We start from the raw sequence: 26,743 nt of genomic DNA, 5'->3' as shown, positions 1-26,743 counted from the left end.
GGTTGGAACCGATCGAATGCATCGAATTCCAAAGATACAGGGACTCAGACAAGGCAAAGTTTCGTCGTAGGAATACGATAAATTCAGTTTCACAGAGGTTAAATTATCGACTCGACCTAGATATTCCAGTCGATTTCTATCCTGTTTCGAGACGCGCGGTCGTTTCAATTTTCCACGTTAGGTAAACAATCGAAATTGCCGAAAGAAATCCAACGCGTGCGCGCGATAAAATACACCGCGGTGACGTCGATTTCCTCGTATTTCTTATCAACGGCACCAATTCCAATCGGTAGCGATGAAATAGGGAAAGGATGAGCCACGATTAATTGGCGAGAATCTGATCGACACAGCGTTTCCAAGCGATAGGTTCACCGGTTCGCTTCGTTCCCTCTCGATTCTCGGTGGATCACCAAGCGAAGACGGGTTTCTTCGGCGTAACACACAACGAAAATAAAAATACTTTCATCGAAGGAGTTGCGTAGCCAGTCTCTCGCACCTCGTCCGTATTTGGAAGTAGAAACAGCGGCAACCTATGTTGCGCGTAACCGTGAGTTTATAAACTACAGTTCATCTCGTGTTGCGACGCGCCGCCGCTCGTTACTACGACTTCCAGAATTCCTTTATGCAATCTCGACAAACATGCGTATGACTTTCAAGCCGACATATCGACCGCGTACAAAGATATTCACCATTTTTCCTTTTAATGTTAGAAATTCAGCCGAATAAAAGGAATCGTACCGACACGAATTTTATTTTATGGTAAAGCTTATAAAATTGTTTTATGACCCTTCTATTTATTCAGAAGCCTTTTTTGTGGTAAATTCTCTGAAATGGTTTCATGATCCTTCTATTTATCAAGATTCGTAGATGTCACTGAGAACAAAAGGTTAAGTTGTAACATTTAGATGTAACAGAGGTAGTAAAATGGGAAAAATGTTCTTTGTAAAATGCGTATAATAAAGCGGAATAATAACGTTTAACTTTTTGTTCTTTTTAAGTAGATAAAAACATGATAATTGTGAAATTAGATAAAGAGCTACTGTGAAGCTACGAAACGTATAATAAGTGTATCATATGAAATAAATGAATTAGTTGCAAGAGGAGAAGTATTATGTATAGTCCTATTCTGATAAAAAATTAACGTTCTTCTTGTTAAAAGCACCAGTCACGAAACTAGCCATGTTCGGTGGATGGAATTTGAATAATGCGAGGAAGGCACGAATGCGATTAACGAAGCTGCATAAAGATGGATGATAAACCTTCTCCTCTCGATATTCCACGAAATCTTAAGAAATTCTATGGCGATTTCCTCGAAGCGATTATCGAATCCCCAATTCCCCTGTCGAAAAATGTGAATTCTCTATCGACCGGGAATACTATAGCTTGTCGTTCAACGAAAGATACGGACAAAACGAATTGAAAAAAAGAGATAAAAAGGAGACAGTGAATAGACGAGACCAATGAGAAACCTTCGAGCGACGGCCTATACTGAATCGATTAGCTTCCCCGTCGAAGGAATAATTGCAAAAGCTAAAGAAAAGAAGTCAAATACGTTCCTATTTATTCTAACCGCATCCAAGTGGCCGCATTAAGGGAACATCCCTTGTCTTGTGCTGAATGTGCCCTACGTCCATGAAATATGAAATACTGAAATAGAAAATACTATTGAACGCTGCTTACTCTTAAGTAGCGTAATTGACAATTGCTATTTATCTTACCCATACGTCTTTAAACTCATCAGAATACGAGTCATAGGGATAGAAAGTATCCAAGGTCTACAATCCAAATTATGTATTATACTTATCTTTCAATCTTCCAAATATCAACCTAGTCTTACCAAACATCTCACAAAATGCCAAAGAACAGTCCCAAAACTCTACGACTGAAACTTTACGACGGAATATTCCATCTCTTCTTCGCTTGAAATACTCAAGTGAACGCTTAATTCTTATCTCCGTAACCACGCTTTCTTATAATATTCCATTGCCATATCTAAGAAACTATTAGAAAATTGAAAGTAACCCCCTCCCGAGTTTGTACGGCGACAACGATCGAACGAACCTCGCTGATTTGAATTTCTGATCGCAGAGCACGTCACTGGACAGCGGAGGGACGGTGTCCCATCAAGCAACAGGGTCGAGCGGAGCCACGGTGGTGACGAGGAGCGCCGGACGTCGTTGGCTGTTGCAGAGCTCGCAATCCTCCAGGCAACATTCGGTCGAGGACGGAGTACGTGGGGGCAACGTAGGCGTCATAGGGCCCGTTTCGACCTCGTCCTCGAGTCAGGCCCCTGCTCCAGCCTTGCCGCCTCGTAGAGTCAGTTCAGCCGCGAATTCTACCGACATCTCGAACACGGCCACTGGCTCCCGCGGCGACAGGTAACGCGTGTGTTCTCTCTGTGCTTCTTTTCTCTCCATTCATATATTCTTCGCTTCATTTTATTCTTTTCCCTTTGCCTCCCTCTATCTCTCGTTACCTCTGTTCTCCTCATCTACATATATCGTGTGTATGGTGCTCCTTCGATGTAAAAAGAATATTTCCATCAGTCTTTCTTATTTCTTGTTTTTCCGTTCATGGAAGGGGTGGGCAGATGAGAGAGGAATGTAACTCGATTTTAACGATCGTTATTCGCGATTCACGATTTCCAATTATTTTGCATTTCACTTTCACTTTTTCAACGTTGCGTGTTAGTATATGCATCGTAATACGTGATTGCACGGGTGATGTTGCTTGTGATTGTTGTTGATTCTTGTCAACTTTACACGTGTAGATAGTTTCATTCGAAATAGTGCTTGTTACATACAAATTATCGGACAAATAATCGCTCTCGTTTATTATTAGAGGGTTCTTATCTTTTTATAAGGAAGAGGAGATAAGGTGAATCAGTTAATCTTTAGATTAATACGTCACGCTACGTTCAATGAAAGAATATCCGAAAAATGCAAGTTCAAGAGAATTCCTGATAATCTCGATTGATAATCGAGTCTGATGAATATCATGACCGGCGCGATAATAATTTCTTCAGTAATACCATGGGTCACTGAAAGAACCACACGACGCAGAACGTGTTAATTTTTTACGTGGGCCAGGGAGTTCATTGTCCCGTTCGTCGAGTGCTTTATTCGTCGGTGTGACATGGCCAGACCAAAAAAGGACACGTCGGGCTAGGTGAATAGTAGCAGAAGGGGATAATATAATTAACGACATTAGTTTTGGCGAATAACGTGAGAGAGGTCGTTTCGTCAAGAGATTAAATACCGAGGCGACAAGCATCGTCGATACGTCGATTTGATAAAAAGAAAATTAATTCGATCATGGTTGGAGTTTACGTTTAGTCTCTCTCTCTCTCTCTCTCTTTCCCTGTTTCTGTCTCTCTCTCTCCCTCTTTCTCTCTCTTTCTCTCTTTCCTTTCTTCTGTTTACTTCTTGTAGTCTTTGACTCGGTGGTTACGCGCGATGTAAGTTTCATGAAGCTCAATGAAACGAGGCAACCGCTTCCTACACAGCTCGCTCTGTCCTCGGAACTACCCCGCGGAGTTCAACTTGTTTACACACGGGAATACAAAATTCAACGGGTTGAATGACAGAGGGAGCGATCCTAGAGCTCTTTGCAAAGCCCTATACGGTTAATTAGTTGTCTCGGATCATTTTTACTGAGTTTAATGGGATCGCGGAAAAGCAAGCTTGTTTACTTTCCCGAAACGTGCGTTTGTTTCTTGAAGTTTTCTCGCGTTAAATATCACTCTCCGTTTTACGATATCGTTTTCTTTCGAGGAAAGTAATCGTCATTTTGAAATATTAAATCTGTGCTGTGATTTTAGTACCAGTGAAGTTTGATTCATGAGATGTGTGAAAGTTTTATCAATATCTCGTCGATCGATGTAAATGTTAATGTGATCGCGAGATGACGCTGCATCGATCCTCGACGACATAATTATATTTGCTACATTAATTTATCACGCGAGAGTAGTCCTAATCCAAGTGTGAAAGCCAGGGAAAGACCCTGCAGATGATGTCAGTTATGAGGTAAATATAATTAATCCAGGACATTCACATATATCTTCTGATAAGGTCATTCAGAAATAACGTCATACTTAGCCCATGTAATATAAATTCGCCTATCTGCACCTCGCTACAAATAGTCGCATAGCTGTTAACGAGAATAAAATATTTCTATATATATATATATATATATATATATAATAGGTTATCGTAGTTCTATATATCTTCTAATAGTATATGTATGTATATAGTATATAGTATATATAGTATATATAGTATATATATAGTATATATAGTATATATATATACTATTAGAAGATATATAGAACTATATATACATATATATATTCAGAACTACGATAACCTATTATATATATATATATATATAACTACGATAACCTATTTTAGGATTAAAAATCGCGCACCATATTAACTATAACGATTATATTTAAGGAAAAATCGATGGATATCAGTTATCATTGAAACGTTTTACGTTGAATTATACATTTTATAATTTCACTAGTAAATTCGTACGCGACCAATTCTACGTCGTTCAATTTAAAAAATGAATCGAGTCATTTGGAAGATTAGAATGTCATTTATTCTTGCGCTTTAACCATTTATGTTGCGGCTCGAAGCTTGCCGACGATTCCATTTCTCTAGCTGCTTCTTCTTTCATGAATCATTATGGCGGAGTATTATTCATGCCGTCGTTGTCGTCTTTCCTCGCACTGCTGACTACATTTATCGAGATTCATTAATGATAAACGGTAGGAGCATTTGTGAATTATCGAAGCACCGGGTACCGTCACAATGACATTCTGAAATTAACTTGCCGGCCAGAGAAATAACGGATTTCGTTTTGAAAATTTTATTCCAACGACCTACATATGTATACTTGGACGCAACGAAATTTACATTCTGTCCACTCGCGTTTTACGAAACGTTTAAAGCGTGGCACCGGTTGTTCGCGTAACATCGAAACATTGTTCGACCCTAGAAATTGATATTCTTGTATACGCGAAAGTGTTCTTGTTAATCTGGTTGGGAATGCGAATTTCCATTACTCTATTTTAAATCGAGTTACTTTACTCTCTTATCACGTTTTATCGCTATGTTAGCAGGCTATACGCGTACCGGCACGCAACGCGTAAAGAAAACAGAAAGAAACCCTTGTACATTTAATCACAGTTAAACTGGAAGCGTTTTCGTGTCTCGTGAAACGCGACGAGTAGGATTATTCTCGTTGGGACGCGAAACGCCGACGAATCCGTTTTACCGCGGCTCGTACGTTACCAGCTTTTGCCATATACATTTCGCGACGGTATCGTAGTGTTTTCGGTATCGGTGGCGATAGGAAAGAATCCCGCCTCTGTAGACATTTCGAAGCAAGATGGATGCAACGGCCCCGTTTCCTTTCGTTCTTTCCCCTTGTGACATTTTTATTTGCTCCTCTTCTATCTCGCGATATCTATATCGCCAGCCGCGTAGTCTCGATGAATATTTATACGAGCAGATTGTATCCGAGTTCGAGGAAGGGAGCAAATGCACCGAAGCTACGTTGTAACGGTGCAACAACCTCCTCAAATCGAGTTCCGCCAATACAAACTTTAAATATACATATATATGTATTATACGTATGTATTTGGGCCTATCTATAAGGGTAGTTTCCTGGAGAGTCAACTTCAAATATTCGTGAATAATAAATGTATCTCATTCGTTGTACTCTTTCTATCAATTTTTCGAATTGAATGGTCGAAGAATGCATGCTTCTTTCATATATACGTACAATCACAAAAAACACGATCAGATAATATGTTTATTATTAGTATGAAAAGTTTGATTTAATATTTTATTTACAGAGGCCAAACCGTGTCGATTCTGCATTTACGCAACACATCCGATCCTTGGGAAGTTGGATCTCAAGGCTCATCATATAGCGTCGGTAGCAATAAAAGTCAAACTGGCAGCAAAGGAAAATCAAGTGGAAATGCACGGGGCTCGTACACGCGTGGTACTTCGATACCATCCTTGAAGCGCCACGACACAACGGCATCGGCATCGTCGACTTCCAGCCTGAAGCAGCATCGACAGGACAGCCACGGACAGGCGAGTAAAACGTTTGAAAAATAAAAATCGTTTTATCGTACCGTATTTCTTTCGGAATATCGTGCAATTCGTAACTCGATATAGTATCGCGAACTATCGCTCTCCAAACCGTAAAACTCCGCGCTCGAAACTTTTACAATCTTTCTCGTTCCTTTTGTTTAAATTTTGAAATATTATGGTTTCCGTTATACGCGCTCGTTTCCTAACGATCGAGAACTTCGATCCCAGTAATCGTTATAACCCTTTGAAAGATAGACTTTAAAGAAAAGAGAGAGGAAAAAGTTTGATATTCTGTTAGAGAACGTTGAAAAAGTTTGGACGCGCTGTCAAAATGTCGGGAAGACATCTGTTTCTATCGATGAATTTACGGACAGGTGACGGGTTCTCGTCGACGAGAATCCTCGAATTCGTTCCTGTCGGGTAACAGCGGCACCTCGGGCGAACTTTTCATCAGCGGAGATTGCAGCAGGGAATTGTCACCGGTGCGATGGTGCGACAGGGAGGTGGACGGTGTCTATTTAGGTCGATCGGGTTGGGTGCAAGTGCAACAAAGGTCTCTGGACGAGAATCGACGGATAAACTATGAGAGTAGCTTGGTAACGGCAACCACAGGTACTCTGCCGTTGCCGAGACGAGCCACGGTAAAATTGGCTGACTATCATTGCAACAGCGAACCAGGGAAATGTCCTGAAGAATTTCTACGATTGGATACCCAGAGACCGGACTATCTAGCTCTACATGGTCAAGACTTTGAATCTGTAGCGAGCAGCACCTGCACATCTCCTCACAGCATTCCCGAATCTTATTCCCCGCCGTCGGTTACGCCGATAATCTCACCTCCGCCTGCCTTTCAAGATGTGATCGGCAAAAAGACCTCGTCGAAGCATTCTTCCGGGCGTAACAATTATGGCAAGCCGCCATTCCTACCACGATCTAACGCTATAGTGGACAGTGACATCATCAGTCCTCCGCCTTCGCCTCCGCATCAAGTGAATTGGAGTTCCTTGCCACCATCTTCCCGGAAGACATCGAATACACCGTCCAGATCTAGAAGGCAAAACAGTAACAGTCAACAACAACAACAGCAACAACAATATCGAATGGCGCAAGCCAAATCATTGGAAGATCAGTCCTCTTCGAGAAGATCACAGTTCGTCCAACGTTACTTAGAGTCTTCGAGCTCATCTTCGTCGTCAGTAGGTTTCAGAAGTCTGGATAGTTGCGTGACGAGATCGACGATGCCCAGATTGGCCGAGAACACGGATTCTTCGGTGGAGGGATACGACGACGGCGACGACGAGGACGACAATCCTAGCTCCTCTTTGAATCTAAGCCTCGTTTCTTCTTCGATAATAGCGCTGAATTCATCTACAGAGTCTATTCGGGCTAATGGGGAGAGGATTTCACCGAATAGACAGAGCCGTCATCACAGAAGTCAACAAGGATTAAGAAGATCACCTGGATCCTCGGAATCCGGCAAGTTATCGTTCAATTCGCCTTCCTCCTCCTCGTCGTCGTCAAGCAGCGCGGAGAGACAAGGCAGATCTCCGACACCCAATCCTTTCAGGCGTAGCAATGCTTCTAGACAACATCAGAGTGCCAGAACGACGCAAGCGTCCCCAGATTCCCATCAGTCGCGGGTAAGAAGATCCAGAAGTCTTCAATTACCCGAGAAAAGGTCCCCCAGCACCGCCGCACCGAGTAGGGAGCATTCCAGAGAATCTAACGAGAGCCACAGAGTCGTCGTGAAAATTTCCACCGATCGAGGCAACGAAAGAAAACGTCATGCTCTCCAAAATAGTGCGTATATTCGTTGATTAGTTTCATTCGTTTTCTTTTCTTTTTTTTTTTTTTTTTTTTTTTTGTTGTGAATTTCATATACGAATTGAACATCGTATCTTTGTCGCAATTTCATTGCTCGAATATCTTATAGGTATTCGAGTGTCCGAACCTCCTTTACACTCTTGCACTTTGTCTATTTATTACTATAGTATACTGTAGTATATTTGTGCATGTTTCCTAGGAAAAGCGCAGTCAACCGAGAACGCGTTAAACGAGGAACTTCTTCGGGAGACCGAGGCAGTAACCGAGTTCCTTTACGGTACGAGGAGTCGCGCAGTGGCTAGAAGTCTTCTCTCGTGTCGCTTCGAGCGCCGTGAAGACAGCCAAGAACAAAGACAAAGGAACAATCCCAACACTTACGACGTTTATTTTATCTCGTCTAAGCAACAACAATCTTCGAAATCAAGCGGCATGTGTATGCAACAGCAGTCACAGCAGCCGCAGCAATCGCAACAGCAACAACAGCAACAACAACAACAACAGCAACAACAATCCAGACGGCCGAAGACGCTTCAGAGAGGAGCAACGACACCGAATGCAAATCCCTCGTCCTCGAACCACGACTTCTGCATCAGTCCCGACACGAAACTACGCTGCAACAGTAGTACATGCGATTTCTGGCCACATTGCTCACAGAGAGATACTCTGTACTCCCCTAATCAGGCACCGGTATTTATGAAGCTATCCCAGAGCTACCCGGCTCATCAAAGACTCCCCACGGACACGGGGAACCACGCGAACAGAGGAAGCGCCAGCTCATCCCCAGCATCGTTAGAGCGAATGGACGATCGGGAATTCCGTGATCGCGAAACTTCTCGAAAGAATCGAGCTAACCGGGAACAGAACAACAGCAACGCGTCGAAATATCAAGAAAGGCAACCGAAAAGCGTGTTGAAGCAGTCGAATCGATGGTCGCCTCTCGAAGGATCCAATGGGAACGGGTCGGGCGTAGAAAAGAGAGAATATCATCGATACTATCAGAAACCTGAATTCACTGGCAGCTTCGAAGGTTGTGAAAGTAAAGATAGAAAAGTGTCACCGGTTCAAGGGAAGAGTATCATGAATAGATCGCCGAGTGGTCAAGTCGCGTCCTCGTCGACTACATCGTCGTCTTCTAGTAGTGACATTTGGGTCACCACATCCGATCGAACGGTGACGAAAAGTCCGAGGAACGCAAAAAGTTCCGGGGCGTCTACTCCAATGGAAGATGCGGTGATTGGTTCTCTGAAGACCCTAATAGAACCGCCGAAAGATGGAATGCTGTCCAGGCCTGGAAGTGCACCAACGAGAGGGGAGGATTCTCTGTCAGGGGACGTCTCCCTGGATCCTCATCAGCGGTCTCTTTCCTTGCCAAAGTCCTTTCTAGCGCATAATGGGTAAGTTATTCAATGATGCTCCAAATATGATTAAAGATTCCTACGTAGAAATGTAAGATATATTCTCGATACGATGAGAATCATGCATGTTTGGAACGCGGGAAATAAACAAAAGTACCGACTTAACTTCCAGTTTACTCTACCGAATTTGTCGGTCGTTTAGAAGTTCAACCGCTCTTTTAACTGGCTTTCGTTTAAATGCTATCTGGTACTGCATTACGTGTGCTTCGAATGAATCTCTCGGCAGTTGTACAAGTTTTAAAAATTATTCCATTCCGTCCATAATCTCGTTTCTTATACATCCCGCCGGTCGATCGATAAGCTATCTATTTTGTGACCGTGTTGGAAAACAAGATTTAATGAAAAGAATTGCACTTGACCCGCGTATACGTACAGAGTAAATATGTTCCTCTTTTTATCGAAGACTACGCAAGCATGTGCATATTTTTCTTAACTTTCACGATACGTGAGACAGTCGTTGTAATTCGTTCAATGTTGGTACACGCGCTATCAACGTTAGTTAATGGAATCAAATTTTCGAGAAGTTCGATTACTTCGTCCCTAGTTGTACTAGCTACCTCCAAGTGATAGTGACCTAAAGTTATTATCAGTACAGTTGCGTACACATCACTTGCGGCAGATGCTCCTTCCCTGATAGATAGTCTATTCTCCAGGTAAATCCACGCGTATGTTTGTCAATTTCTTAGTGTCATTAATATCTTGATCAACCTGTCTGACCAAATTATACACGTTTGCCATAAGAGCGATAAATGAACAAAGTAAGATGATTCGATTATCCAGAACATTTATCGTAAGCTTCAACCATAAATTTGTTCGTTTATCGAGGACACATATCTCCGAGCGAAATTAAAAATTACAATCGGGATCATAAAATGTTTAACCACATATAAGAATAGCCGCACTGCAATATAACGATATTAGAATATCGATGCAACGACGCAAGAATATTGATGCGCCGATGTATATCCGCATAACAATATAACGATATCGGTGAACTGACATAATTTAACGAGATCGGGGTCATATCCATAGCACGTAATTACATTTGTAATTTACAGCGGCAATAAACTTAATCCGTAACTTTTCCATTCGTCGCGAACGCGGTTCCTTTTCATGCAAAATTAAAAATGGCTACCAAGTTTATGGCGCGCCTATTCGTCGTTAAAAATATCGTAGCACTAAAACGTCGTTCAAACTGGCACGAGTGCCATTCAGACGATCGTATACCGATCTATGGAACGATTTATAGTTCGACAAAGGTGCGACATTTGTCACGTGCTCTCGCCTAAATGCTTCTCCGCTTTATGGCACACAGAGAGAACTCGAGAGAAGCCCTCAAGCAACGACCGTACAAACGCGCCAAGTGTAATGCGACGTAACCGCACGTTCGTTCAACTGGGCCCGATCTCGCTTAAGATCACCCACGCATTAGCCCACGCAGAGTCCGCGAGTGCATCCGAACCAACGCACAAAGAAACATTATAGCACTAGTCGTGCGTGATTCTGGTTTATACCGAACGCGGCCAGAAACGCGGGACCAAATGTTAACAAGTACGTTAATTCACTCTAAACGAGGCCCTAGTTTATTTGTAAGAACAAAAACGAAGTTTAACGAAATGTTAGAAAACTTCTCCCGAGTTACGCTCGATTTCTTAAAGAGTATTTGAACAGTTAACCGAATTCGATTGTGCGTATGAAAATTGATCAGACAGCAGAAATCAATACGACGAGAAAAACGAAATACACATAGAGGAAAAAAGCCGGCGAAATAAATGAACGTGTATGGAGAACGAAAAGTCGGTCAACTTGTTACGTAGAAAAATTTATCTGGAAATTAGCGAATAGAATACAGTCGGATAACGCGGAGGAACGCGGATTGAAGCGAATTTCCGAACAATGTATTCTCTGAATGCGGTTCGCGTGTTTTTCGAATTTAAAATGGGACATTGCGGGGCAAGTTTCTTCGCAGTTCCTGGCCAAACAGTTAATCCGATGAGAGGAAGCTTCCGCAAAGTTTCGTTCCTTGTACGTTCCCGTACTCTCTCTATATATTCTTTTAAGTCGTACAAGTTCCCAGAGCGATTCGCCCTCTTGTGTATTCACGTATCTCGCGTTGGATGTCACGAACAAATGCATAGGCAAACTTGTAAAGGATCGTACCGCGATATTCTGAGGAAAGGTACTGTGATATGAAAAAGAAGGCGAAGGATAATTCCGCGAGTTATGGATGCGATTCAAGATCGATCCTATTTAAAATACATATAAATCTCGATATGTTCGGATTTCTTTCGATACGCATTTTCAAATCCCTTCAGCGAATTTCAAGGCGCTTGTGAAAAACTATGACAAATGTAGTTTTCCGATAGGTATACGTGTTTTCTTTTTCGCCTTTACATTATTGGAATTTTATATAACGATATTTTGTTATATTTATTTCGTACGATCACCACTCTCTTTTGTATCTCCAGTTTCCACCATCCCGTGAATAGACTATTCTTTTTTCTTTATTAAACCATTCGCGTGTTTTCGAAACAGAGTCCGCTCGTTTGTTCTTTTTTTTCGAGTTCGTTTTCGAAAGATGACACCTATTCGTAATAAAAGAAAAAAAAAAAAAAAAAGAAAAAAGAGTCGAGTAACTATGTTCGCGGGTATCGGAGGACGAACCGCGTATTGATTAACTTCGTGTTATTTAATTTCGTATTTCCAGTACATCTGCGGCGACAAGGTTTGAGTTATTAATCTTTGGAAATGCCATTCCGTAAATACCAGACGAGGCTATTCCAAGAAGAATCGCAGACGATTCGACTCCGATATGGATGAACTTTATAGACTTGAAAAATAGCCAATGATACTAGATACGTATATTTTTTTAGCTACGCCAATTCGAGTTTAAAGGACGAAATCACCCTCCAAAGTTCAACCTTTTAAGGCCTGGAAACGGTTATAGATAGAACAAGATTGTATTAACAAAAATTCATCAAGATTTGGGTTAACGTTAAGATTAATTCAAAATCTTCCTCTTTGAATAGTTTTTGTATAGATTTCCAGTTCTCGTACGAATTCCCATTGGCAACTTACGTACGAGTGAAATATGAATTTTCATTCTGTTCTTTTTTCGCTTGGTTATTGATAGAATACAATAAACGTGTCATCGAACATTTGACAGATATCGCTATTACAGAGCTTGACTTCAGATTTCATACGTAACATTATAGCGACTATGTATGTATGCCCATGTAAATGATATTAATCTTCAAAGGATCGGAATTTACACGACAGGTGGCAATTTGGTTCTCAAATCTATCGGAAATTCATAGAAACCAACGAGGCTCTTGAATTTCGAACGGCTACAGGAATTACTATTCATTTGACAAATTCTTGATCGAATCGACAAAGTAATTAATCGTTTTAACCACGACACGGTAATTGATCGTTCCTCTATCAATCGCTAAAATATTTTCGTTTCGCAATTTTAGTGATTCCTGATGAACTCTTGCACATTTCAAATGGAAGCACGGGTTATAGTATAACTTCGTTACTAGAAATCTGAAAATTGTGTATCCTGTGTAATTATTATGTAGTATAATAATTATCTGAGACATAACTCGATGATTCAACTGCATATTAAGTAGCCTAACTCAACATACAAGTGTTCAATTTTAATTTATTATTGCAAACATTTTGAGCGGACAAAAATTCGACTAGGTGGAAGCGATAAGATTATACGATGATTATTTCTCTAAAAAAGGTTGTTAACCTAGTTATGTCAAAAAAGACGTTAATTAAAAAGATACTTTAATTGGAATATCGTAAAGTAAAACCTTTTCGATTGGTAGACCTGCTGCGTAACCAATTTCGCAGCATCTGTTATGCAAACTTTAATTTTCTCCAAACATGATGAAGCTAAGTGCTACTACTAAAAGAGGCGATATTCTTTTGAAATAAATGCGACACGATTTTCCTTGAAAATTGGTCGTATTGTCGAGCATGTAATCGGTTACGTGGTTGACGACCGACGAACCGGTTTCACTGGAGAACGACGGACTCGCTGACAAGTGTCAAGTTTAAATGGACGCGCATCGATTGCACCATGCGAATGTACTTTCTCTTGGTGGTGATTTCTTCGCCGTAAGCGCTACCTGGAGGTTCTGTTACGATCGACCTGCGTCGGCTACTTTATTCTGAAACTAACAGATGGCCTCGCATTCCGTTCTCTCACCTGTCCGGAGTGCTACCTGTGTTTCCTCGCCGACGGGCCTCGTATATTTCATCGCGACGCGTGTCATACCGCCCCGACGACATATGATTTTCAATAAATTGAAAAGCTGCTCGGTATCGATTCAAGCACAAATTACTCTCGTCGAAAAGCAAGGGAACGAATAACAGATTGCTTCTACCTTCGTTTCGTTCAGTGTTTCCAATTTTAGATATATTATACTCGTATGAAATTGGTACGTAATTATTTGGTATGTAACAATAGATATTTTCATCCATCAGAAAATAAAAATCGTTTTCACTGAAGTAAAGTCGATTACTGAATGTAGATGTACGATTTCAACGAACTCTTTGTATCTCGTGCGTACAGATAAAGAGTAGGGTATCAGGTAATAAAAAGCTGTGATACGAAAGTAAAAATCGAGTCGAAACGACGTGTCGCGGGAACGTAACCAGCAGTTGGGACTAGTTAGTTTCTTGTCTGTGGTAAATTGGATGGAACAAACCCTTCAGATTCTCTCGTGATAGCATGCATTAATTACAATCTCTGTAATTAGAACTTGAAATAAGAGAGATTTTCAATACAAAAGCTTAAACAGCTAAATTACCGTATTGCAAACGAAATTGCAAACAATCGTCCATTATGCATGATGATTCTTTTATACTCTTTGTTATATAAATAATAAATGATAATTCGTGTGTGTATCACGTGATAGCGCACGATCGATATCAGAGGCTTTACGTTAGCTATTGCAAATTACTCTTCAACCTCCATTGGCCAGGAATTTGATTAAGTTCACTGGTTATTCATCTGACAGCTTGAAAAGGTTCGCTGTTCCCACTGTGCCTTGAATTACCGATAATTTAATAAAATGTTATGGAACGTCGTTATCGGAATCGTGAACTGTTCGAGAAATATGCAAGCTTATTAATAGTCCCTCGCTCAAAGTTCGATATATCGTTTCGCGCAATTACGCCATACGTTTTCGAATAATTAAACAAACAAACTCTATCCATCGACGTAATTGTCAAAGCTACAGAGAAAAATTTATTCTAGAAGACGGTGCTGTTATTGAACAATTCTGTGGTCCGTAATTTTCACGCGTCGGCAATTACACGTTGATTTCAATTATCCGGTTTAATTGAACACATTTAATACCGCAAATCGGATCAACAAATGTGATTGTATTTCATTATATCGAGAATGAGATGCATAACATATATTTGTCACTGATCTTTCGTGTGACACGCAGTAGAATAAACGATTGCATGAACGTGTCACTAGATAAACTTCGTCAGACACGGAAAGAATCGTTCGGCAAATAATATAATTAGTCCGTATCCCGTTCGTAAGTTCGTCCGTACGGAATTGCTCACGTAACAGAGTTTTATCTTTGCGTGGAACGTTGCACCTGCAACTTACACCCGTTCAGCTCGAATGATACGAAGGAGGCGATGAAATTACACGCTTTTGCTGCCGACAATGCAGAAGATCGACTAACGTTACGAGAGACGATAGCCGGCTGACTTTGCGTTTCGGTCCTGTTTCGAGAACGTTCGAATCCGTGTTTTTCGTGTCATTTTAACGAAGGAAAGATCGTTATGCCGATGTTTAAAAAACTTAAAAAAAAATCGAACTGAACTAATCAAGTGAGGTGTAAAGTAACATCCAAAACGGCTCGCTAACCAGCGATCTTTCCGTTGGTAATTATTATGTGAATGGATGTATTTTATGTTAGCAATTTCAATCATCCAGAAATTAAAAATGTTGCCTTCTATACCATATAGTGTCCGTAATTAGTTAATGCGATTTGTATTCAACATAATTTGCGAAATTTGGAGGTAAACTAGTTTATGAATCAATGTGGGAAGGTTTCAAATTTATTTTCATTACCTTGGTGTATTTTATAAACAAACGATCAAATAAAGAAAGGAAACCATTCTTGAATCAAAGAGAAAAATAACAGAGTAAAATGGTAATAATAAATAATTCGAGATTCGCCACAGCTAGCGTCCTCTTTACAGAGGTTCGTCGAATCAATTGAACTCAAGATTACTGGAAAACATCAAACTTTTCTCCGACCATACGTATTCTATATTCTTACAAAGCCAACGTGGAATATTTCGCGACTCGCCTTTTTCTCAAACGGCATGTATGCATGTATAAAGTTATCATTGACGCCAAGAACTACAGGTTATTGAAACAGAACTTTTCTGCTTGGTATCGAGCAACGAGGAGAATTTTATTGCAGAGAAATGATCATATTATTCGATGCACAAAGAAACACAATGCTTTCGTTTGTTACCGCTTTGAAACGTTAGCACGATTTTGCTTTCTCAATAACTGGCATTTGAATTCAAAGTTAATCAATTATTTCTTTGAGAGCGGTTGACTTTCGATCTCGTGCACTCTCACACAGTGTTTATTGTGCGTGAAAATATTTGTCCCCGTCCAATTTTTCGTTCTGAATTCGTTATTAGGTTGCCTACAATGGCGAGTATTGGTTGGTAATTGCTTTGCTCCGCAATTGATTTCAAACAAAGAGCATGAGAAATTAGAACAGTCGACTAAAATTCACCAAGAAGAAATAAATATTTCAAAAGCGAATTGTGCGTTATAAAATAAACGTCTGTCCTCTTGCGGAACGCATGATCTTTCTTATTGAATTAAGCGCTACAACTGGAGAAAGAAATAGAGTTACAATTGGATGTAATTAGTGACCCTGCACCGGAGATCTTCACCTCAGGAACGACAGACCACGGTTGACTAACTTTTAACTCAGACGTTGCTCCGTTCTGTTTCGTTAATTATTCATTTCTGCGCCGGCGTTGTCTGCGTGAAACTTTACAGAACCAACAAAACTTGGAACACCTATTCCATGTGTTGCTTCCAGAAACTTGCATTTCTAGCTGCTAAAATACCGCCGCGTATATTATCAAAGACGATACTTGCAAAATGTCGTTCAACATATATTTTTTCTTATCATTTCATCGATTAACAATATTTAATCGCAATATAATTCGATCGCAATATAATTTGCTTAGAGTGACAACAAAATTCGACTTCGCTCGATCTTCATAAAATTTAAATAATATTACTCAAGATCAATGCCTAAAATCAAATATAAAATACTGCAAAATATTTTACTTTTTGCCAAGGTAAAGATTTTTGGCTCGTGCAAAATTTATCCTTCTCCAAAGTTCCAGGCTGGCTCTCGGACGGCATTATGGAGACGCGAGTAATTTTCATTCGTGTGCAAAGTTGACAGAATGAAATTTACATGTGCATCTTGGTCCGGCACCAAGAGCCGTTGTTACGTACAAGTGCATTGCGATAAGGACGCGTATAAAGCTATTTGCATGGCTATGTTGACGCTCTCGTCTTGGCGACGCTTTTTATTTTACGTCGACCGTACCCATTTTTCATGGCGTTATGAGGCTTTAAAGTTTCGAGGTCCGCGGATAAAACGTTGATGGTTGGTGCATATGTCACATCCTTGGTTTCGTGTTTAGCATTGTATATAAATCCATGATACACCATACAGAATGCAACAAGGACAAAGACATAAACATATATTTAACATTAATTCTTCGTAAAAATAGGTTATAAAATACCAAACTTTAAACGTTCAAAATTCATCCACGTATCTTTTATTTTTTATATAGCCAGGTATCTATATAAAATATATTACTCGGGCGTTTATACTTCAGGAAGAGCAATTAATTCTGCTTAATCCCGACGTTGTCTCTATGGGTCCCATAAATACGTCATATAGTACTCCTACGTTAGTGTATCATATAATGAGCTGGATTAATAACGGGAATTCCTGGGGATGTCGGTACGAACTCGTAAAATATGCGCGGTTGTAATTACGCATCTCGTTGAATCCGTTACGGCAAGAAAATAATTCACTTCCAAGCCTCTGGAATTGTTCAATGACCGTTTTAACGTTACTCCTCGTATTACTCATATGTAATATTGCTTTATTCACTTCTTGCGCGCGTAAAGGAAAGAAATAAAAGTATGTGTGGCAATTGTTTTTTAATTTAAACGCAGCAGAACCGCTTCGATGGTAAGCGGATCGAAGTTCAATGGAAAAGAAAATATTATGTCAGTTGAGAGGTTATCGTAAAAATACGATCATTGAGATTATTGAAAGAGTACTGAAGACGTTTGAGGATTGTTTGAGGTTATTGAAGTTATTCGAAGGTTATTCGAAGTCATCCGATTGAAAGTCATTCAATCGAATAATGCTTTATTCTGAAGTTATAAAATGCTTAATACTCCAATAAATGCTTTTACAGCCGCGCATAAAATTTTTTAGTAGTGCTAAAATATTGTCCATACCTCGCAGAATCCATGGTCACACGGAGCTAGGGAACAAAGAAACACTAACATCGATCCTCAATAATTTGCTTATATATCTTCGTGATTCGCTATCGTATTCAGCATTTGACCGCCAAAGATGGCGCATCGTTAAACATAAATTATATTTACACTAGGAGGATCTTTAAAAAGCGCAATCACTATAACATTACGGTTGGTTATTTTCATAAACTAGTTCCTCGTGACGATGTCATTCGATAGACAAGCTTGATCAATATCAAAGTCAAAGCGTTGTCGCATAGCATTATCTGTGTAGTGACTTCTGAGATGGTGCCAGTGTCACTTTGTACATGTTCGTTTGGTCTGTTTGCACCGATGCATGTACTCCGCGATGGATGCTGGTCTGATTGTGAACATAAATTACGAGGTACTAGGCGAATAGAACACACTCGGCCGTGATATTCGGATCACTCGCGTGTAACATGGCATTGAAGACGAGAAAGGGCTGGATTCTCTACTCTTCCTCTCTCTCTCTTTCCCGCTCTCCCTCTCTTCTCCCCTCCTTCCCTCCTTCTATTTCATCGCTTTTTCTCTCTCCTACTTACTCTCATCTTCTCCGCGAAAATTTCACAGAGTTTCTGTATAATGTCGAGCGGCGTAACGTTTGACAAGTTTCAAACAGATGCGCCTGAGCGCGTAAAATTTATACGCCGGGCCCATAAAATAAATTACACGCACGATAATTAGAATTCTACGGAGATGGAATTGGATTTTGAAGCGGCTCGAACGCGGACGGTCTCGAGTAATTAAACTTCACCGACGGGTACGGCTGGATTTATTTAACACTTATTTTAACGCGTATATCGCGTTATATAAGAAACTACGACGGAGAAGGGTAAAAAATGGAACGGGGAAAGCACAGTTGCAGTTAAAGGTAAACGAGTCCCGTTTGTCGTAAACGAATCCTTTTGGTGCTTCATAAATCAACGAGCCTGGAAAAATAGATGGAACCGGAACGTTTTGCGAATCAGTTCGAGTGGAGTCGGACACAAAAGGAACTAGTGAATACGGTTTAGGGTATTCATCGATTCACTCGAACGCCTTCATCGTTCGTGGATGAGTTTGGGAAAGTTTAAGGATCGACTCTTTTGGGAGTCGATCACGAGGAAACGTATATTGGCCATTGAAAAATAGCGGAGCATTCCGATTGAACTTTTCTGAGTGGAACGCTGACTTGACCAGCGAAAATGTTCAAACGATAATCATTATACTAAGCTATTTACTGCCATCGTTCACAACCTTTGAAGCATAACAGAATATAATTTTTCCATAATTAACGGCAGAGATAACAGGAAAAACGCTTATATCTCGGTATGGACGAAAAATCGAGCAAGCAATTGATTAAAGCGTAAATAATGAGTGGCTCGAAAGCACGGTATATCGAGCCGACGTAAATGTCGTTAACATGATATATATGGCTCGAAACAGGGATCAGTTTGAAACGGTCTTGAATGCAAATTGCAAGTCGTGATGCATTCGGTAGCGCCTACACACGCATACCTGGTGCAGACGTTTGATATTAACGACCGAATGTAATGATCGTTACGCGCCTTTGTTCTACCAGCTTGAACGCTAAGACCTGGCTTTAGCTGTATTACGATACGCAGAAAGTATGCGCTGATCTAATCTCCGCTTCTACAAAACACGGTGTTTTAACGCGAGGTTCCTTGATTGAAACCTTCGTGATTAATCACCGATCGATAATTCGATGATCGAGTTCAATAAATTGCATCGATTTCACGACGAATTCTTTACAAATCTTTCTTCTCCAGACACTAGACCAATGGTACATATGCGCAGAAGATTGCAAAATTGATCGCGCGCCTCTGTATTTGATCGATTTTATTCTATCTAAAAGATAGAAGGTTAGACAAAACAGCGCGTTGCGAAGCAGACCTCAAACGAGGAATTGAACAATTCGAACATAGTACGTGATAAGGAACGACTATATAATATGTAATAGTAAGCATTACGAATCGTGATTCATAAGCCTGATTGAATCTATCGAATACGGGCGTGATTAATCGGTAGGAGCCGCGATAAAAGTTACTCAAATCATTACTAATCGAACGCAGGCACGTAATTATTATCGATACTTGTGCGATTTCTTCATCGAAATCGTTAAGTTCTTGAGCCTGCAATTAGAAGGTTTTTTAGATACTGCTATTAATAATCGAGAACTTATCCAAAACAGAATATCTATACACCTGAATAAATTGTAAATTATAGAGATTATATTCGTATCTGATTATAGAATATATAAATATGTCTATTTTTAACATTGAAGTACAATTAGGAACATCTGTGTACTTTTTTCCTAATTTAATAAAATATCGAGTTTGTCAAGCGGCAAAGTTTAATCAATCTGCTTCCAATTAATATTAGTTTTGTATAACTATCCTCATATAACTGGATATTTAAAGTTTCTCGTTTGAAAAGAAGATCGTTCGTTCGCGTTTCACAACTCTGTCATCGTTATCATCGATATCAAAGTAATACCACAAGCTGCTCCGAGTTGGAAAGTTCTTCGCGATATGATCTGAATGGAGGAATTAAGACGCAACGAAACGAGATCCTCAAAAAGTAGTTCAATTCGCGAACGATAAAGAAAGTTCAACACAGCCAAGAAGAAAATAAACAGGAAGAAAATAAAGAAAAAAAAAAAAAAAACAAGCGATTCCTGAGAACTGTCGGTCTCGTAAAAACTGGGAGGATAAAATGAAGTCGCCAGGAAGGCAGATAAAAATGGCATCGTGTGCTTCTGGACTCCTTTTTTTACCGGTGGGAAATGATGGGAAAAAACGTCAGGCTAAAACAACAAGATATCTCTTCGGGTTTTCGAGATTCTGACTCCATTATTCACATATCTCATGCGCCTTCGTGAATGACTATGATTAAAGTGATAGTAGAAAGTACGAGGACACGAGTGTAGTACAGCAGCGAATTTCAAATATAGGAATTGTTATTTGTCAAAATATCGGATTTATAAGCTTGCGAATACGACACTAACAATGGCTGTTCCGAGCTCTGTATCATTCGGGAACTCGCGAGACTTGATACAGAGGTTTTCGGGCACGTAAAATGCAAAGGATTCGACCCCAAACGCGCAAAAGTCGATATCGAGAACAGTGGATGTGGGAAAAAAAAAAAAAAAAAAGAACGCAACCGACCCGAAACTTGTGAGATTTAATACGCTTCTCTTCCAAACGAGCGAGGTTATATCCATACAACTCTGAATACGTTTGAGTTGGTAGTATATTCCAAAAGCGAGGGATAGTTTGAAAAATCTAAAAATTTAGAATTTCGGTGCATAAAAAAAATATCGTGATACCACGAGTTTCAAAGAATTTAGTTGCGAACTTTATTTCAAGATTCGATCTTCCCGAGAATGCCAGAATCGCCAACATTTGAAGATTCCTGAAATTTTTACATCTCTGTGACTCTCCACAATTAACGAGATTTCGAGATCCTTCCAGGTGTCAGATGTTGTGAAGATACCAGGATCTCCATGGCGTCCAGGGAATTAACGTATACGCTGAAGTTTCCATAACACCAAGATCGATACAAGCGTCACGTTCCTCTGACGCCAGAACTGCCATAGCCCTAGAATTCCCATAACGTCAGGATCGTCCATGTTTCAGAAACTCCATGACACCAAGGTTACCAAGACCTCAAAGTCGACGCTTGGGTTCAAAGTCAAGGTTCCAGAATCTCGACGATCGCTGGGTTCTTAAGGATTTTGATGTTGTAAAAGTAATCAAGAACCTAACCCAAATACGAAGGCCCTATGACCCTTTAAGCTTTTACCAATCTCTATGTTCTCGAGGATCCCAGAAGCTCGTGGGTGCCGAATGTTCCAGTAATTTCAAAACTCCTAAATTCCAGTAGATTTAATGATTCCACAACATCGTACATTCGGCATTTTCCACACGTATGCATCAAAGTTTGTTTATAGGGATTATACGAGTTGCTTAAACTACTCGAGAGCTTTTATTGTTTCAGTCTTAAACTCTCCAGGACTTTCTACAATCCCTGATTTCTCGAACTTATGAGTCGATTATATCGAATCCTACGAGCCCGAGGTTACTTTTGCTTGCTTCCTACATATCCAGAGTTATTGGTATCGAACTTTTGTACGTAGGAGTCATGAATCGTCGTGTATCGCGTCTCACGTGTCGGAGCTCCACGTTATCGAGTCTCGTGACTCAAATATCGTAGATATTTAATTCCAGCGTGTCGGGAAAACATCTGACTTATATTTTATAAATCCGTACTCTCGCGAATCAACTGGTCTTATCAACTTTTAACTCTGTTGCGACTCAATATTTCTATCTTTATTAACTTATTTCTATTCTCATTAATTTTTATCTTTTTTATCTTATTTCTATTCTCATTTCACTCTTCTTTCAGAACAAAGACGTTTGTTTGAAACAACGATTTCACGCGTTTGACATACAATTAATTCACTCATAACGACGCAACAGTGTGGTATAGAAACGATTCTTTTATATTTTCGACAAACTTTAGAAATTTTGCGTTGACAGAAGATCCAATATGGTTGGAAATGATCAGGAAATATACATTATCACGTTGAGTTTAGGTAATTTCACGACGGTGTCGATAGTCTGGTACCGAACTTACTCAGAGGGAGGTGACGCTACGTTGGCGTCATCGACATTCAACGTGTGAAGAAAAAAGAAATTTCAGTCACACTGAACGAACACGCGACTTACGCTCTACAATTAACGTGTTCATAGAATTCATTTGCACGACTGTTTTCGCTTTCACGTTTCAAAAGCGTAGAATCGTTTAATCAACGAAAAATATAACAATTAATATTTTTACGCTATGAAAAGCTTAAAGAAATATTTATATATTTGTAAGGAATTTTATTTTCGCCAAGGAATCGAATATAAAGTCGTACCTACAAAACACATATACTGTATTTTATCGAGATGGTCACGCGCAGCAGTTCGAATATGCATGGTGTTTCTATGCAGGAAACAAGTGGCCGCCGGTACATTGGGTTAGAGAACCGGCTCGAACCAAGTGGTTGCCACGGCGCATCGCAACGCGCCGGTGTATTGGCGCGGCGCTGCGATCGAGATGCCAGTACACCGCGCGCTGTCGTCTTGTCTACATGTTGTGTTCTGTTACGTTCGCTTATCGCTCATATCAACGTGTTCCTCTTCGCCTCTCTGCGCATCCCTTCGCGCGCATTTTGTTTACCAGCCACCCTAGAAATCAGAAATCCTTGATGCGGTATGTTACGGTTTCCATTTAATCTTTTTTCTTTTTCTTCTTCCCTAAACGTCCACCGGCGCACGAATCGAGTCGTACCGGTTCACGGTGGACGCGATAAAAGCTCTTTTTAAACATGAATCAACAACGGTGATCGAATCTTGACGACGCAACGTTGCGTTCTTACCGGTGAGTAACATGTATTTATTTTTTCGTCTCGTTTGATCAGAACGTTATTGAAGTATTGTTTGGCTAGGAAGTTTCCATGATTGTAAATGTACATAGTACATAGTTACCGGTACGTGTGGCGTATTGATTTATCACCTCACCAGGTCGCGTGTGTTTTGGAACAGCATTTTATTATTTTATCGCATTGCTTTTTTCGTCGTAAGAGTGCATCATGATGCCCCGATTCGTAGCGCGTTATTACATAATTAATGAACCAATCGATATCTACTAGGTCGTTTGTATAAACGTGCCAGAATATTATATCAAATTTATACTTTTGGATCTTTAACAACAGTATATCATTCGTTGAATTATATCATTCTTAATTTCATTCCGATTGTACAGTGCGAAATTTTGCTTTTCGTTTGATTCGTTCGTTTGCTTTGCCAAACTCGACGAATTCGCTAACGAAGGAAATTCAAGGGAACAAACACGAACGCGACTGGTTTTCGCGAAAAAGGAGGATTGTTTTTGCGCACACGTAGGGTGATACTCTCAGGATCGACCGTCCTTGAACGGTCAAAAATATGTTTGCAGGTCCATCGGTAGCGGAGTAGGTCGTCTCGCGTGGACCTGCACTCGTGAGATTCTCGTTGCAAACCTGTTCACCTTCGTCCTCGCCCTCGGATCGAACACATCCGTGGCTCGTCTTTCGCATCTTCCGCTTAGCTGAATCCTGAGAATTCGTCGAACGTTAGTCAGATCATAAAGAGAGACAGAAAAAATCGACGAAAGAACATTACTTACATAGCCTTCGTGTCTGATTCTTCATCTGAAATTCTTTCATGCGAGCAGAATTAATTTTCCTCTAATTGTTGTAACTTTCAAGAAATTTCTGAGAATTCATCGTGTATGTTGATATGTATCATTATGCAATCAGGTTGCTACGTCATCATTTCATAACTAAAACGCTTAATTATCGGGAAAATTTCAAGTTGGAGTTTCTAGTCAGCGATTTCGAATTAGTGTTCTGTTAATTAAGAGCGGAACTCGTTTCGCACGGAATTCCAAGATTCGAGAATGTCGACCAGAGATGTACCGTGGTCTGTCGATCATCCTGAGAATCATTTGAAATTTCGTTGAATTAACCGGAAGCTTAACAATTTTCGATCGGAAGCGGACGCTGTCTGTCTACGATCGATCTGCGGTTCGGTCGCTCTTCTTTGGTTTAACGTCGACTTCGATTTTCCACGCTGACTGTTCCATCATATCGCGAACATCAGAAATCTGGTACGAGAAATCCCATTAACTTCGTAGAAAATAGTCGAGAACCGATAAAAACAATCGGGAAACACTGGACGTTTTCCCGTGTATCAAAAAAGTCACAAGAGCGTGAGCCTCGAACCTCGAAGAAGCGTTAAAAATGTAAAATCTGTCGCGACGTGGAAACCTAGGTATCCTCGATAAAGTCGCTAAGAATTTCTGCGAAATCTATAGGATAGAATGATCGAATATCTTTTCTTTTTAGTTGCAAAACATACAAGGATCTTAGTGGAAAAGTGATACGATTTCACTTTTTTCTAAAGATAGTAAAAGAGTAAGTACAATGAATAATATGTTTGGAGAATTTTAGAATACGTATATTAACATGTTTTAGTGTGGGAGAACATATAGATTCCTCTCTTAAAGTTTAACTTAATCTGTTGCATTTGCATTTAAAGTTAAAAATATTATATCGCTTGTACTATTTTTCCACTAAACTTCTCATTTGTAAATGTTTCTAATTAATATTTCATTTATTTACAAATTAACGCGTAAGTAAATAATAGCGCAAAATTCTGAAGTTTGAACTCATATCTTACGATTAGTGAAATATTAAGAATTCACCTGACATGTTTTATTGAACGAAGACGTATAGCTTGCGATAGACGTTCAGTTGAGCCACGGAGGTTGTACCTTGAATGTCGACCGTACGTGAAACCGGTCACGTAGAGAAATTCCAGTAACTTGGTAAAAATTTTGGTACGTAGATGGTACGTTGTACTCTGGATTCGATCACCGAACTTTGTCGTAATCATTTCCTTTTCGGATACGTTCTCCAATTTTGTTTCTTTTCTTCTCTCTGTTTCCTATACAGATGCGAAGCGAATGTGAAAACATCTCGACGCTGGCTGAAATTCGCGATAACAACGAATAGCTGTGATTCCGTGAAGCGTGATAAAAATGTAGAGTTCGTAACACGAGTTTCCCGTGATTGATAACGGCCCCGATCAATAATACGCCAGGCCAGATAAAAAAGAAAAAAACAAACCCAGTTCCATGAACGTGTCTGAGTATGTAGTTTCGCGAATATGTGTAACGACTTCGATAGATCGATGAACATCAAAATGTGAGCACGAGGTTGTTGTCAAACTCGGACGCAGCAGAAAACGATATTTTTTCCGGAAACGTATGTTGCTCGTTAACTATCGAAATAATGCGATGCGGCCAAAGTGTGCACGTGTGAATCGTGTTTGACGAGGTAAATTATCGTCAACGCCGAGTGAAATGAGTGAAAAAGGTGTGGTGTCGTCGCTGAAGAATCGTGAAAGGGTGAGCGGAAGTATCTTCTGGAGGCACAGCTGGCACTGTTCTGCTTATTTATCGAGGGAATTGTCCTTTAGCAAGCTGAACAGCCCTGTTCGTAGCTGGGACAACATGGCTCGGGCCAAGACCAACAAGTAAGAGCTTAAGAACCTTTTGTACATACTTTTTTCCCTTATCGAGTGAGGAATGCATATTTCAATGGTTGACATGACTAAGAAATATACAGGTTATCTATAAAATAAAATGTGTAGGTTCACTAGCATGTTCTACCGCATTCTTTTTTGAGTCGTCAAACTTCGTAAAGTCGTAGGTATGTAATATGTACCGAAAGAGATATTTCTTGTTTGCGAATGGTTCGAGTAGCTAAATCATAGTTTACCGTAAGTCTATTTACAGAAATCAAAGATGATAGTACGAATTTCTGAATATGAAAAGTTATTCGTTCGTTAGTGATGTCAAACATATTCGGCATTCCAGTAACAGTACTCGAATTTATGTACACATTTTTCTGTAATACGTGTTTTATTTGCATTTTTTTAATTACACGCTTGTAATGTTAAGTGTTTCGAAAATACGCATATCGCGCTTTGTATCGCAGTGAATGTTTCTCTTTTTTTTTTTTTTTTTTTTAACCAACATCATTATTTTATACGTACGTATGAATTAACGAGCGAAACCTTTGAAGAAAAGCATTAACTTTTTATACATTCGATCCATAAAGTTTTATTTCGATTTTAACATACCTACAAACATTGCGCACGTGAAACGTGCAAACAAAAAGTTAAATACATATCGGA

General features: G+C 39.9%; 1 protein-coding gene across 6 annotated transcripts in view; it reads left to right on the top strand.

Moving 5' to 3' along the window:
* Positions 1–26,743, top strand: part of Rhogef3 (Rho guanine nucleotide exchange factor 3) — a 133,484-nt gene that overhangs the window by 42,041 nt on the left and 64,700 nt on the right. For 5 of the 6 annotated variants that reach the window (XM_072008340.1, XM_072008351.1, XM_072008360.1 and 2 more), the window contains 4 exons: positions 2,089–2,378; positions 5,864–6,110; positions 6,485–7,910; positions 8,134–9,328. In XM_072008340.1, coding sequence (XP_071864441.1) covers positions 2,089–2,378; positions 5,864–6,110; positions 6,485–7,910; positions 8,134–9,328 — 3,158 coding nt within the window. Of the gene's footprint in view, positions 1–2,088; positions 2,379–3,866; positions 4,026–5,863; positions 6,111–6,484; positions 7,911–8,133; positions 9,329–26,743 lie in introns of those variants that run through there. The other variant, XM_072008378.1, reaches the window with a different exon arrangement.

The sequence above is a fragment of the Bombus fervidus genome, chromosome 1 (assembly GCF_041682495.2).
Source record: "Bombus fervidus isolate BK054 chromosome 1, iyBomFerv1, whole genome shotgun sequence".
Lineage (NCBI taxonomy): Eukaryota > Metazoa > Arthropoda > Insecta > Hymenoptera > Apidae > Bombus > Bombus fervidus.
Note: the sequence above shows the minus strand (reverse complement) of the source record. Positions and strands in the feature narration are given on the sequence as shown.